This window comes from Ictalurus furcatus, chromosome 9 (genome assembly GCF_023375685.1).
Source record: "Ictalurus furcatus strain D&B chromosome 9, Billie_1.0, whole genome shotgun sequence".
Classification (NCBI taxonomy): Eukaryota; Metazoa; Chordata; class Actinopteri; order Siluriformes; family Ictaluridae; genus Ictalurus; species Ictalurus furcatus.
The window spans coordinates 1,267,662-1,283,408 of record NC_071263.1 but is presented as its reverse complement, the minus strand read 5'-3'; the positions used below and the strand labels follow the sequence as shown (position 1 = coordinate 1,283,408).

The 15,747-nt window shown below is 40.2% G+C and overlaps 2 protein-coding genes across 4 annotated transcripts; both read right to left on the bottom strand.

Moving 5' to 3' along the window:
- Positions 1–328: 328 nt before the first annotated feature.
- Positions 329–5,411, bottom strand: manea (mannosidase, endo-alpha). 3 transcript variants are annotated; one of them, XM_053633584.1, is made up of 6 exons: positions 4,897–5,411; positions 3,695–3,917; positions 2,965–3,569; positions 2,686–2,795; positions 2,511–2,587; positions 329–1,994 (listed from the first exon to the last, which is right to left on the bottom strand). In XM_053633584.1, the coding sequence occupies exons 3-6, from the start codon at positions 3,482–3,484 to the stop codon at positions 1,358–1,360; spliced, it is 1,344 nt and encodes a 447-aa protein (XP_053489559.1). In that variant the 5' UTR covers positions 3,485–3,569; positions 3,695–3,917; positions 4,897–5,411; the 3' UTR covers positions 329–1,357. The 3 variants fall into 3 exon arrangements, with proteins under 3 accessions (XP_053489559.1, XP_053489560.1, XP_053489558.1); XM_053633585.1 differs by lacking the exon at positions 4,897–5,411 and adding an exon at positions 4,057–4,150; XM_053633583.1 differs by lacking the exon at positions 3,695–3,917.
- A 5,749-nt stretch (positions 5,412–11,160) lies between these two features.
- gja10a (gap junction protein alpha 10 a) lies at positions 11,161–14,641 on the bottom strand. Its single transcript, XM_053632744.1, has 2 exons — positions 12,714–14,641; positions 11,161–11,199 (listed from the first exon to the last, which is right to left on the bottom strand). The coding sequence occupies exons 1-2, from the start codon at positions 14,064–14,066 to the stop codon at positions 11,161–11,163; spliced, it is 1,392 nt and encodes a 463-aa protein (XP_053488719.1). The 5' UTR covers positions 14,067–14,641.
- Between the last annotated feature and the right edge of the window lie 1,106 nt (positions 14,642–15,747).

Below are 15,747 nucleotides of genomic sequence, written 5' to 3'. Positions count from 1 at the left end.
GTCTTGTTGAAGACTCTGTGTTGATGTACTGCTAAATACATTTTTTTCCCCATCGTTATTGTTAGCATTCATAAATCATCCTCAGGTCAGCAGCATAAAGAAGAAGGATGTGTGACTGAAAATGGACTGTTAATGTACTCTTACATCATTATTGTTTCCCAGCAAACAGTTAACAATACGTACTGAATGGCCAGTGGATGGTCTCGGACTTTTTTTTATTCAAAATGCTCTAAATAATACATCGTAGTTGTTCAAAATGCAGTTTTGAGATTATTATATTGCAAATATATATATTTTTTAAACAAACAAACAAATAAACATAGCAGTTTCTCAGTTCTCAGTGTGATTGGTGTCCATGATCACCTGGATGCAGTATATATATATATATTTATATACATATATATATATATGTTTTTTGTTTTATATATTGTTTTAGTGCCTTTTAGTACGAATATGTCAGCCTTAATGTTATCTATAAACCGGTGTGCCACAAAACGACAAAATTATTGAAGATTTAGAAGATGTACGCACTCAAAAACGTACAGTCCCGTCTACCACCAAGACGCATCAACAATTCTGATCGCATCATTCCGCGCTTTCAGATTTTCCGTCCAATCGAACGCGCTCTCGATTCTGAAGTGTCCCGCCCCCGACAGTATAACAACTCGTTTTGCCGGAGTTGCCGTCGTCGAGCGAGAGAAATCACATCGGTAAGACGGGTCGGGTCGTAAACGTGTCTTTGGCTGTATGCGCTGGAAGTTTATTAAATAAGACTAAAAACGCAAGGATCCGAATGCTTATTTCTCCTCGCTGTCGCTATCCGAGAACGTGATCGACGTCTGGCGTTCGCTGTGTGAGGGGAGATCACTTAGTTTAGTTAGCACTTAGGTTTTAGACTGCGTTTGTTAAACCGCCTCTTTACCCAGCATGCTCTTTGCAAGAAGATACCCAAGCCGAGGTGAGCTAGTAGCCAAATAAAAACATTTGCATGTCATTTTAGTGAAAATATATTTCGGTTTTCGTGGAAATGTCAACATGTTTTATTGGGAGAAAAACTCTCAGATTTACAGAATTCATACATCAAAGCAAAATTAAGTGAAGCCTATTCGGAAATGAATTCCTGCAACAACATGACGATCAAAAGTGATGAATAATCTGTCGAACTATCCACTTTCTATACTTTCACAACTGGAATCAACAAAGGTCATGTTATGATTTTTTCTCTTATTTTTCCCAGATTAATCAATAATCATAAGGTTGTATTTATGTGTATTTAATTCTTCTCGCTGTCGTTTCAATCAGGACATTTGACGGACGTTCCGCTGACTGTGACATCATCTGGGACATACAATACTCGTCACTGTAGCCATTTCTCTTGTTCTTCTCGGTATTTCTCCGCCCACTTGCGCGTGAGGTCTAAATACAAAGTCGGTTTGTAGGGAAGATAATCGAAGTAAGCAGTCTGGCCACGTGTCTTAGGTACAGCTGTTTCGATCTGAGTTCCTTCGTGCCACTCGTTAAACGAAGTCACGGAGACGATTTCGGGCCTGGCCTCCAGCGCCGCTTTCAGAGACGTCTCGTAATACTTGCCGTTGATGCGGTTCCGTGTGTTGTGACCGTTCCAGGGCCTGATGGTGGTGTCGATATAGCCTGGACCGACGCTGGGGATGAAAATCAAATTGTTGCTGTCGCAGAAAGCCTTAATGGATCTCCAGTTCTGTTGGGACGAGCCGTAGGAAAAGCTATTAGTTGCAAAGTACGTGTAAACGCCGTCAAAGCCGGCATCCAGGACTTCGGCTTTATGTTTCTCGTCCACGAGCAGGCCGATAAAGATGCCATCGTACGCGGTGTTTCGGATGCTTCTCTTCCCGGTGCTCTTAAGCAGCCGAGCCCAGATTCCTGGACTTTGCAAATAGGAGTCGTAAATATAGAACAACGGAAGAAGCTTTCCAGTGCTTGACTTGTATCTGAAAAACGCAGGATGGTCTCCATACCTATGTGCAGAATTCATACGTCAGTAAAAGAAAGGCAAATGAAGCAAATTTAATATGCGGTATACAACAGGTTTTCATTAAGGATATCTATGTATTTAGTAGAGTTCAGCGTTTCTTCTACCCTGACCAATGCCCCAGTCCCTAACACTTAAAAACACAGCGTGGTGCTCCCACCACCATGCTTCACCGTTGGAATGGTACTGTGCAGGTGATGAGCGTTGCATGGTCTCTTCCAGACATGACGCTTGGAACTGAGGCCAAACAGAATTTGGGGAGAAGATTTCAACAAGACAACGAAACCAAACGTACAGCCGAAATAACCCAAGAAGGACGGCTTAGCCATGAAATGCCTTTCAATGGACTTTGAAAATTTACAGAGGCTTTCGAAACTGCAGGTCCATCTGAGGGACCCTCATAACCTTGGGGAATTGAACTAAGAGGAATGAACCGTACTGAATACTCCAAAGACTTTCAAATGTACACGTATCAGTAAAAACACGCATCATTTATACTCACTTCTCGATAATGTATTTGATGTTTTCAAGCATACTCTTGTCATTGCGTCCCGTGTATGGCTCGATATGAAAAACCACCTGGATTTAAAAAAAAAAAAAAAAACATCACATGAAATCACAGACAGTAAAGTGAACTTCTTATTTATTTATTTATTTATTTATTTAAATGTTTCTACCTTCACTTTGTACTTTGCGGCTACTTCCAGAATCAAAGGCACGATGTCTTCGGTCGGTTCGCCGTTATCGTCCTTCATGCCAGGCGGGTACCAGGACACCGCGAGAACACCTGAAGGAGTATCCCGATCAAAGCAAGCATGGAAATTGTGCATTATATCAGTTACGAAGCACTGGCGTTGGAGACTCCTTCCTGTATTATATAAATATATCTACAGTACATATATAACTGTGATTTGGAATTACAGACCATTTTTCATGAGTAAGTTGTTATATCTTACCTATGGCTGCTGTCCGTAGCTGCTGCATATGAACCTCTATAACAGAAGGATCCCGAGAGCTGTATGCCCCTAAGGCGGGGTAGAAATTGGCCCCGATGTCGTCTGGAGGCTGGTGTGTTCCTGTTGCGTAGCCCAGTGCTATTTTGGGGTTCCAGTGTGGCAGGTACGGATGATTCCAATGAATGTACTTCCCGTCAAACCGAGGGTTTCCGTACCACGTGTAGTAGAAAACGTGTACGTTGTAATTTGGAGGAGGAAAATCTTTCTCTTGAGGGCCTCTATCGAAGATGCTCGCAATCTTTTCCGTCCAGATGTTTTTGATCACACTGGTCTCTGGCATGCTGTGAATCCCAGCATCATCATCTCTCTTCATGTCTTGAGGGAGTCCAAAGTCGCCCACCGCGACCCTGTCATCCGGAGACAGCCTTTTCAGAACGACCAAGACGAACAAGGCCAGTGCGGTCAAAGTGACGCATATTTTGCGCTGAAATCGCGTCATTCTCCGGGGAAACAGGCCCATTCCACAGAAAGCAGCTCGGTCAGTAGGTCTGCACTAATTCTGACCTCGGTGTCTTCACGTCTTTTCTCAGTCATGTTGTTTCTTCCTAGTGAAATACAAGAACAACGGCTGATGTCGAGTCATTTACATGTGCTGTCGAGCGCAAAAGTTTGCATATCCTTAGGTGCAAAAGAAGGCATTTGTAACGAACGTGATGAGACAGGACATTACCTCATCATCATTATTCACAACACCTTTTAGTGCTGTCATCTAAATCTCGCTTCATAACGTCCCTTACAACTGCTTGTAAACGTCTGTCAGGTCTTCAGGATTCTCTCCGTTGTAATACTGACCCCACAGTCCCTCTGGTTTCATGGCCAGGTTTTATTCATTGTCTCTGACATATGTTTTAGAACTCTTCCAAATTTCATACACTGCTTTCTTCAGATAAGTTCTGGAAACCGAGAAGGGCATGGTATTTATTTATTTATCTATCTATTTATTTATTTGGTATGTTTTTGTATGTGTGTTTCAATTTTACACCAAATCAGCCATAAGATTAAAACCACTGACGGGTGAAGTGATCTTGTTACCATGGCAGCTGTCAAGGCGAGGTATATATTAAGCAGCAAGCGAACAGTCGGTTCTCGAAGTTGACGTGTTGGAAACAGGAAAAATGGGCAAGCGTAAGGATCTGAGCCATTCTGACAAGGGCCAAATTGTGACGGCTAGACGACTGGGTCAGAACATCTCCAAAACGGCACGTCTTGTGGGGTGTTCGCGGTGTGCAGGTAGGAAGGACAACCGGTGAACCAACGAGAGTGTCATGGGTGTCCAAGGCGAATTACATACATGGCAGTGCAAGCCAATGCAATATAGAGCTTGAACTTTGCATAAAATTAACTTTGTGAGGTTTTTTTTGGTTCATTAAACTGTGGCAGACTTTACTGATTGATTATTAACCGGATTGCCCACTTTTCTCTTTGACAGCCATCTAAATTTAAAGTGCGTGCCATACTGCATTATTATAACATAATAATAAAAATGTACAGATAATCACTGGGATTGATGAATGGTTCATATTTATGACTGATTATTTATTTATTTATTTATTTATGTGTTTGTTTATTTATTTATTTTAAACAGTGTGTAGGAATCCATGCTACCTGCATGCACATATAGTAATCCATTTTGGTTGCAAGATAAATCAAAAATATAGTACACATGACATTTAATGTTAACTATAATAATATTTTGTGGAGGAAAACAGGCTTTTTAATGTTGTTGTTTTGTTTTTTCTTTCAAATAACAATGACAAGTTGTGTCTAACACTGCCGAATAAAGGGGAAAGACACACCCAAAAAAAAACCCCAAGCAATAAATAAATAAATAAATAAACGACATTATTAAGCAATAAACAACAACAAGACTACCTTTAGTTACATTGCAGGAAGTGATTTTCTTGTGCTGTATTTAACAGTGACAGTAACGGCAGCAATGTTTACCCGGAAGTGTCAGGCTGAATCCCAAACCACTTCAAATTCAATATATAGTGCACTAGATAGTCTACAAACGCTATTGTTTTAGAAACCAGCGAGTGCACTTGCGCGTAGGGAGGACGGGGTTATTGGAACTTTAACCACAACACATGACAAAACGCTGAATAAGACTATCAGCAGATTCAAGGACCCTTTGGTAGCTATCGTAACCGCCTGTTTAAAATCAACACCGAAGTCACTATAGCGACACGCTACCATCGAATTTTTCAACTAGTACTTTTTTCTTTTTTCTTTTTTTTACGTGAATTTAGTTTGTATCCTACGTATTAAAGTTAATTATGTTAAACTGTGTGCAAATGCTGCTATGTATATTTACGAATACATTAAAGATACCCGAAATCAGGCACATAAATATCTACGTAAATTGATGCTCTTGTCGTTGAACACTTATGAACAATATACTAGCTAAATCACCTTAGCTAGAGGTGCTTTAGCAATATATATATATATATATATATATATATATATATATATATATATATATATATACTAGTATCCAGTTTTATTCTTTTTAACACATTAAGTAAATTGGATTCAGTGGGTGGAACGTTCAGGAATAAAAAACTACAATAGACCCATTTAATATGGTACTGAACAATATGTGGTGTTTCATAAATATATTTTAGGTTTCCCTAACATTATCATTTGGTTCCCCTTTGGTTGTTTTTCAGAGACTGAGATTTTAGAGAACGTCATGCTTCCATCTGCTGACGAGCTTTATGGAGATGCTGATTTCCTTCTCCAGCAGGACTTGGAACCTGTCCACAGTGCCAAAACTTCTAGTAACTGCTTTACTGACCGTGGTGTTACTGTGCTTGATTGTCCAGCCGACCCGCCTGACCCAAACCCCATAGAGAATCTACGAGAGACACCAGACCCGACAATACAGACGAGCTGAAGACCGCTATCAAAGCGACCTGGACTTCCAGAACACCTCAGCAGTGCCACAGGCTGATCGCCTCCATGCCACGCCGCACTGATGCAGTCATTCATGTAAAAGGATTAAAACCCCGACCGAGTATCAGCGCATAAATTAACACACTGTTCACAAGGTCCACATTTCTGTATTATAAATTCTTTATTCGAATATTTTGAGATACTAAATTTTTGATTTCCGTGAGCTGTAAGCCGTAATCATCATGACTAACACAAAAAAAAGGCTTGAAATATTTCACTTAATGTGTAATGAATCTAGAATATATGAAAGTTCCACTTTTTGAAGTAAATTACAGGGAAAAAAATGAACTTTTCCACGATATTCAAATTTCGTCAGATGCACCTGTACGTTCTGAGAACTTTACAACACAGTGTTCTCTTATGGATGTATCACAATGGACAAGGTATTTTCACCAAAAGGTTGCTTTTAGCCTCTTTTTTAAATTAATTAATCAATTAATTAATTTTTTAATTACAAACTAACCTTTCGGGGAAAGTTCCTGTAAAGTTCTTTCATGGTCTCATAACAATACGTTTTGTAGCTATATACAAAAGTTGCAGGAACAATAATAAAAAAAATGTTCCCAGAACACTCCGGGAACCAATAATTGTTAGCGGTTTGTCATATAATTTTTTTAATTATTTTTTTTTACAGTAGTTTGTGCTTTCGGACAGCGGTAGTATGAACGAGATGTGTGTTGGCTGCCAGTTACTCTATTTTAATTGTAGAACTCACCCTGAGCTGCTGTAATAGTGAAATATATGGTGTTATGATGCTAGGTTAAGACGTTGGTGCTATGGATGAGTGGCACTTTTACTGATTTGACTGTGCTAGAAATTTGCATGAGCTGTTAGGCCATGTACAGAGGTGTTAGGTGACCATTTCTTTCTAAAATAACAATGCAACAGACACGAGTTTTCAGTGCAGCAGTTGTGGAGAATGTTGAGACTTGTTGCATTATTAAACGTAATAGCTTTTCAAGTCAACATTTAAGCGACATATCATGATTTGAGTTTATCTTGACGTTGCCATGCCTCAAACATACAAAAAACAAGCCTTTGTGATGTAAATGTTTTTATTAGCTGAGCAAAGTACAATACACAGTTCAGCCATAACATTCAAACCACCGAATAGTTTATTCTTATGTGCACACCACACACAAGCACAGACCCTGCAAGAACAATCCTGAACTGGGTCCCACACACAAATAACGATGCTGCTGGATTTAGTCTCTCCGCGACCGTATGTTTGGCTGGTGTGTATTTTTCTTTTCCGATTACGCCTTACACACCAGACCCTAGAAGACCCTAGAAGCCTGTACAGTGTTTTATTTATTTTGAATCACTGACTCACTGCAGATATGAGTTTATTTCTGTCGATTCTTGGAGGATGTAGGAGCAGACGTGAGTGTTGCCATGGCAATAGGCATGGAGACTCTATCTTCTCAAATCTTTCTTACTGAAAGTCTTCATTTGGCAGAACACACACACACACACACACACACACACACTTCAAAAGTTTGATTGGGTTGATTGGGCTCTACTTCTATCACTTGAAATAATTTCTGTTCAGTCCAGCTGCATCCTGATGCCACATGATTCCACTTGTGTGTGTGTGAGTGTGTGTGTGTGTGTGTGTGTGTGTGTGTGTGTGTGTGTGTGGGTTGTTTTTTGTTTTTTTTCCCTGATCAGAGTGATGTAGTTTGACCAATTTCAAAAACTGGTCAGTCTTTCCTAGTAGAATGTAATCTAAGAAAAATGTGTTGGTCCATTTTCTACAACAATGTCTCTTTTTTTAGTTTATTTAGTTTACAAGGTTTCTTTGCTAACACTGGATGTATATTACTGTTAAATCCAGTGATAGTTTTTAAATAAGAGTTGTTGTTTTTTCCCCACAATACAATTAGCAAATACTCAAGATGTGGCTAATTTCTACCCATGCTTCTGGCATTTACTTAATGAGTCACTTAAAATTATTATTTTATTATTATTATTGTTGTTGTTGTTGTTGTTGTTGTTGTAATAACATACTTTCACATACAACAGGGTTGTACTTTCAAAGTGACCTCATGAGCCAGTATCACACTTTCGCCTAAAGAAGAAAAAGAATGCAGGAATGTATTTTTCTTCTTCCCCTGATCTTCAGAACATTTGGATGATTCTTTCAACTTCTGGTTGAACTTGTGACTTGTGGAATATTCCAAATATTTCATAGGGGTTAATGTTGGGGGACATTTTTTCATAACCTCTCAGAAAAGGATGTTTCGAGCATGAGATGTTAAACAGATTAACATGTTCATCCAAAAATAAGATTTTAATGATCATATTTCATAGTACAAGGTAGTTAGAGAGATGTTTTCTGTAGTGCTGTAGAGATTTTATTCATCTGAAACATGCAAGGGAACGTTACATCATCGAATGTCCATTATCTTTGCTTTACGTCCATTTTTTTAAATGTTGTATTTTCTCTTATGTGAATCCTGTGCTGCCTCAGAAAGCCCTTCTGCCTGATGGATTTATTCAGGTCTCCAGATGCAGATGCTCATGATGATGATGATGATGATGATGATGATGTGACTTCACCGACTTCACCTTACCCTTCCTGTCTAACAGATGAGCCCTACTTTAGCTTTTAGATAAATGAAATAACTGTTAGGGGCATAAAATGGTGTCACTGAAAGCCCCAATCTGTCGTTGTAGCCTTATTATAGTGGTGGAGTGGCTAAATATAGAGCTCAAGTACAACAACTGAGCGCTAAGAGAAGGAGAGGTGGAGGAAGAGGAACAGAGAAGGAAACTAGAAGAGACAAAGAAAGATTTTTTTTTATTATTTAAAAAAAAAAAAAAAAAAACCAGCAACATTTGGCTCAGTAATACCATTTAAACAAAAAAGGTTGCTAAACTAGCTAGCAACACGCTTCCCTCACAACATTAGCCTCAAAGAAAACTGCACACACCAAACGAGTCTTGGATTTTACTTTTATAGTGAGAAAAACATTCCCAACCAAATGTGATTTTTTCAGACTGTAGACTGTTCTTTTAAACAAAGAAGAACCATGCTAGGACAGATTTCCAAGCTTTTACCCACAAATACAGTACAAGTGAGAATGCAGCGCCATCTTGTGGTCAACAGTGATAACATTATAGCCATTATACCGTGTATATTATATGGAGAGTCATATTATTATTATTATTATTATTATTATTATTATTATTATTATTATTATTATTATTATTATTATTTTAAATATTGTATATCGTACAGCCTTTTAATAATATCATATGAGCAATTTCTGTATATTTTAAGACCACAGCCACACACAATGCAACTAGACCTGTTACTCTGTGCTATACTGTCGAATAAATATCCATTGTTTATATTATCTTTCATGTGTTTCTTTGTTTAAATGAATCATGTGTTCTTTTACATCATGTGGACAGCCGTGTGTGTGTGTGTGTGTGTGTGTGTGTGTGTGTGTGGCTTACCTGGGGAAGAGATGGCACCAGGATGCACTATGGGAGGAAGGCAAGCTGGTGGAGGAAGTGTGATGCTCTGGGCAATGTTCTGCTGAAACCCTGGGTTCTGGCGTTCATGTGGATGTTACTGAGACACGTACAACCTACCGAAACATTATTGCAGACCAAGTACACGCCTTCATGGCGACAGTATTCCCTAATATAAGTGGCCTCTTTCAGCAGGTTAATGCGCCCTGACACAATGCAAGAAATTGTTCAGGAACAGTTTGAGGAACGTGACAAAGAGTTCAATGTGTTGACTCGACCTCCAAATTCTCCAGACCACGATCCAATCGAGAGTCTGTGGGACATTCCGGACAAACAAGTCCGATCTACGGAGGCCCCACCTCCATCGCAACGTACAGAATTAAAGGATCTGCTGCTGACATCTTGGTGCCAGATACCACGCCACACCTTCAGAGGTCTTGTGGAGTCCACGCCTCGGTGCCTCAGAGCTGTTTTTGCGGCACAAATGGGACAATATTAGGCAGGTGGTTTTAATATTATGGCTGAACGGTTCAGGTTGGTCCATGCCAGCATGAGACTCTTGTAGGCTTCAGCTTTTGATGGTTTGAAGAATGAAATACTGTATATACTAGAAGTGATTTAGATGATAAATATGGTTCAATTTTATACGCATTTTATTTTAAGCAGAAGCCAGCGGCTCTTATTTTCTCTCTCATCAAGTTAATAAAAAAATAATTCAAATAATTAAAAAAAAAAAAAATGCAGCTTGTCATGTTACCAAGAAACCGCAAACCTGCAAAGCTCCTCTGTCCAGAAGACTTTCATGTGGTGGAAGACGTACTGTTATAAAGCACTGACACTGGAGACTCCTTCCATAAATATTAAATAAACGTCTCATTGCAGAAACGTCACTGTATCAACAATTATACATTTGACATACACCTTTGATCTGTCTTACAGCTGCGCTATTGTCAGACCTGCTGTAATAGAGAATTCTATTGGAGGGAAATTTAGATTTTTGCCTCCGGTAGCTCAATTCCTTATCTCGTTCGGTATGAAAACAACATTTTTCACGTTCATTTTTATTACAGGGCGCAAGACATACGTCAGAATCGGATTGTTGTTGTCGTATACGTCATCAGTGGAGTCATAGCGGTGGGTGGTTTTTTTACAGAGTGCTAAAACATTTCATATTCAGAACCCTAAATGTTTTGTTGTTTTTCTAATGACAGATCAGACACCAATCAATCAAACTAATCTCCACTAAATTGTACTGATATTGTATAATTTAGCAGCCCTCGCCTTCAATGACCGAAAACGGTATGCGTGAAAATTCTACCTGCAAACAGAATATTATTTCCAGATTCTTCTCTTTCAAGGTCAAGAAACAGTTGGTGTGGGAATTGGTGTGGTCGTTTGAAGTGTTATGTATATATATATATATATATATATATATATATATATACTAAAATGACTTATTTTGCTCAGAATTGCAAGAGCCGGCGGACAATGGTTAAAGCTGTTTGTTTTGCATTCATTTTAAACGTTTAAAAGTGAATCAAATGTATAGTATTTCACATTCTGTATTTCAGCACATCCCTTCAGGAGTGTCCCCTGTTAGAACCGGTTCCTTTCTATCAAAGGAAGAGTCATGTTAAACGTGGTTGAAACCCCCAGCAGCCTGTCTTCAAGTCCTCTGGTTCTTTTTGGTCATCCTTGTCACTTTTTCATGATGGAAGAGATGTCCAGGAACACACTCTGAAAGACAAAAGGTGGTGTACAGGGTGGTGTTTCATATTAGTCAAACCAACCTATATTGACCAAACTATATACACCTTTGTAATCGATATATATTTTTGCCGCTTCAGTTTAAATGAATCATGATCGACTCAGATGCTCGTGGGTTGAGCTAAAGTTAGCTACTTGTATAATATCAACTCTTACGCATTATGTCGCTCTGTTTTGCATATTATTCAGAACTGAGATGAGGTGTGTAGGGAGGATTGAACAGAGTTCGCACACATCAGCATTCAGAGCTCAGGAGCTATGGACTTAAGAGCTGCTCAGAGAGTGTCTCAGTTATGTATGAGTCTGACCTTGAGTTGAAGTCACTTGTTTTCATCTAGATCTGTAGGATCAGTATTAGGTGTAGCATTACCGTCTCTTCGGAGGTGTGAATACACTCAAAAACCCGTGGAATACCGTTTGAGGCCAATATTAAATACATAAATATGACACTAGTGATTGATTAATTAATTCATTAATCAACCAACCAATTAAATTGCTCGTTTAAAATCCATAGTAATCAGATAACGGAATTGACATTGTGCACACGCGATATGATTTCACGACCGCGATTCAGTATCTCATGGCTACGTAATGTTTTGAGCACAAATAACTGTCGGCACACGATATAAACAAATAAAATGTTTTTTAAAAAATGTAAAAATGTGCCATTTTATGAGTTACTGCATAAACCGAGTGGAAACCATATTGGCAATATACTAGACTCATAGACTTTCATATATCTGAATCCATTTTTTTTCTCTTAAAGGCTTAAAGTGCCTACGTTTTAAGACGGTCGTCTAGACACCTGTCTCGTGGGTTTCTTCTCAAGAAAAATCTGGCAACCTCGGAAGTGTGAACTACATGCGGGTCATTCTAATCATTTGACAGGGGAACAAAGAAAACTGAATCAGGCTAGTGCGTAACCCAACTCTGAATACGAGTAACTTTCCCAGCATTAATACTGACCTGACTTTCGGAGTTAAGTTGCCAAATGACGTCTGAAAATGGCCCATTGTTGCTTACTTGTTTAGCTGGTTCATATCTAGCATTGAAAAGATCCATCATTTGGCAACGCTGACATAACTAAGAATCTTATTTGATTCAAAACGTTATACATTTGACGGAATTCAGATGTATAATGATGATCCAAAATACGATAGGTAGGATGTCAGGATTCAAAACTGTTTGAATTGGCTAAATAGTTGTTAGGAATTTTGATATTGAGTCAAATTATTGACTTTATGTCTCTTCGTACAGGCCCAATTTGGCTAAAGATTTCGACTGAACAATGAGGTACACTTGTCCTAATACTTTGCACCAACTGAAATCTGCTCATAGGAAAGCGTATAGTTTCATGACTAGCCATTAAAAATAAATGTCCTCTGTCTTACAGTGGTCACAAGCTACTCACAGAAGACTGAATTACAAGAGCTGAGCCTCTAAACCAGCAGGTCAGTGGACGTGTGTCTTTTGGCTCTACTTGCCATTGACATCCTCCGTCCTCCCGGTGGTGGGTTCATGGGTAGGTCATTAAGTGAGCCGAGCTCAGACTCAGAGCTCCTGGTGCTGGGGCAGGATGGGCTGTCCGAGGCGCTGTCTGAAGGCATCCGTGCCATGAAGCTGGCCTTTCTGGGGGGAGGGTAGAAGTCACTGTCTGAGTCTGTGCCATCGTCGCTCGGCTCAGGGACATGGCTCGGTTGGTGCATAGCGTTACGAACGCAGCCTGGAATCTCACTATGGCTTGGCCTTTGACTGAGCTGACCTTCATGACTTTGTTGGCCCGAGTTTGAAAGTCTGCTGTCTCTACATGAACCAGTGCTACTGTCTGGAGGCAGGTCAGCATTGTGTTGCCCAGTAAGACTTTGAAGACGTCCGTTGTGGATAAATCCTTGGCTGTCCTGACATGTCTGGATTATGCACGACACGGGAAGAGTCGTACCTGCAAAGATGCTATGCCTCTGCTCAGCTATTCTGGTATTTGAATCCATATTGGGTAAATACAGAGGGCCAGACTGAATGCTAATTTTTGCTGTTTTCCTCAGTGAAAAATCCGCCATTTCCGCTTGCTTTGCTTTGCAAAGGCTGTCGTCCTCTGTGAATTGCAAACCAGTTAACGCCTGTTTGATTTTCTTTGTACCCAAATGAGATATCTCCAGAAGGTTCAGGAACAGAGAAACCCCAGCAATGACTATCATAAAGACCATGAAGATGGTCTTCTCTGTTGGTCTGGACACATAACAGTCCACAGTGTTGGGGCAAGGCACCCTGTCACACTTGAACAAAGGATCCAGCCTTATTCCATATAAGATATACTGGCCCACGATGAAGCCCACCTCCACCACAGATCTGGTAAGGATATGGATGATGTATGTGCGTAGTAAGGAGCCTCTCAGAGGAGCCTTTTTGAGTTTTTTATGCTCCTCTAGCTTGCGAAGTTCTCGCTCCAGACGCTTGTGCTCCTCCAGCAAGAACTCGGTCTCTTCCAGCTCAGCTCGAATTTGAATTTTCTTCTTGTGCCTCTTCTTATCCAGAGCTCGGAGACGGTACAAAGCGTGACCCATGTACACCAGCGAAGGAGCTGAGACGAAGATGATCTGCAGCACCCAGAAGCGGATGAGCGAGATTGGAAATGCCTGGTCATAGCAGACGTTCTTGCAGCCTGGCTGCTCCGTGTTGCATATGAACTCACTTTGCTCGTCCACCCAAACGTCCTCCGCCGCCACACCGAGAACGAGCATCCGGAAGATGAACAGGATGGTGAGCCAGATTTTGCCCACGATGGTGGAGTGAATGTGCACCTCCTCCAAGATGCTTCCCAACAAGTTCCAGTCTCCCATTTTTACAGCCACATGTTCGGGTTATATTAAAATATGGTCAAATAAAGCCAGATGTGAAAATATACTTGCTTCAATGTCTTGTTGATTCATCATGAAAAACCAAAGTGGATTTTGTCATAATCTTTAACAAAGAACAGCAACATTCGCAAATCCATCTCTTCCCCAAACGATTTCTAAGGTCTTCTTTTCATGGTGAAACAGGACGGAAGTTCTTCAGGGCAAAATTATAGAACAGATAGAATCCATTTTTACACCAAAATAAGCAACTTACATATCGACAGGGAGTGTCCTTTTACCTTTCTTGGTATAAAGATGCTCATGTTCTCTGCAAAAAGGTCACATTTTCACTCTACGACTCTAAAACTACAGACGAACGCAGCTTCTCTCTGTGTGTAACGTTGGCTACAGTGAATGCTCCACACGCTCGCTGGATGCAGAGTTTACAGGATGAAGAAATTGATCTAAAAGGACCCGGACAATGCCCAATGGCTTACACAATAGTGCTACCGCCCACATAACTATTTGTAATTGTCCTATCGTTGTGATCTGTATTATTATTTGTATGGTGGCTCAGATATACAAAGGACTTTCCCAATTATATTTGACTAATGTAATGTATAATCTACAAAACAAGACAAGCTAACCAACGTGCCGTGTTCAGTTTCATAGTCAAATGAATCGGCCATCTTGGTTTCTAGCTGTCCGAAACCATGGCCTTTCACGCTAGTAGTGTGGGTCATAGAACGCAGAGAAGACTTGATTTCCTTTCATCAGATTTGGATGAAGACTTTGGATCGGACTGAATCGGCCAACATGTAATTGATGCCAGAACGATTTGTTTAATGTAAACCTGGTGCAACGTATAGTGTTGGTCATACTGCACACTATTTAGAGGCTTTGAACTGTAGATTTGTTCAAAGCTGTGGAAATCATTTCGAATTGCACTCATTTCTTTATTCCAGGATTGCTTTGTTGTGTTAAAAAGCATCAAAAAAAAAAAATGAGGAAAAACCTCCATCAAATCAATGTGTGCAAGGGAGTCTGTTATCCTGATGTGCCCTACGTTGGATACACACTCATACAACGACCAGCCATGCCTCGGGCTTTTAATTAGCTTTCCATCGCCCTCTGACAGAGTCAATGAAGGATTGATTTGATTTTCCCTCGTGAGTGCCAGAGGTCAGAGTGGGTGACCTCTTACACAACAGCTTCATAGAGATTTGTAGAAAACTATCCGTTTGTCTTTGCTGTGTGGACGCCCATCAGATCTAATGGTTCTGACTGAAAGGCAAATCAGCTACGATGGGGGAAGGGTTGTATACAGACACCAGTTCTGCCCTGCCAGAAATATCACGTCATGTTCGTGGACAGCCTGTCCATTATCTCTGGGAGACCATTAAAACTGTGGAACAATATTGACCCTTTTTTTTTTTTTAACATGGTGGGCTCATCACCTGAAAGATGAAGGGTGAAGGTCTGGTACAATTCCAGGTGGGTGGCAGGAATGTGATGGACAGACTAGACCTTTACTGTAGAAACTAGATTTGGGAACGCAGAATGTCACTTACTGTTCCGAGTAAAACCTGAATTACTTGGAACGGGATGTGGATTAGATATACTAAACCTCTTGATCAGGGGTGTTCTCTCTCCTACTCCTAGTTCCTAAAGGAGGTAGGCCTCA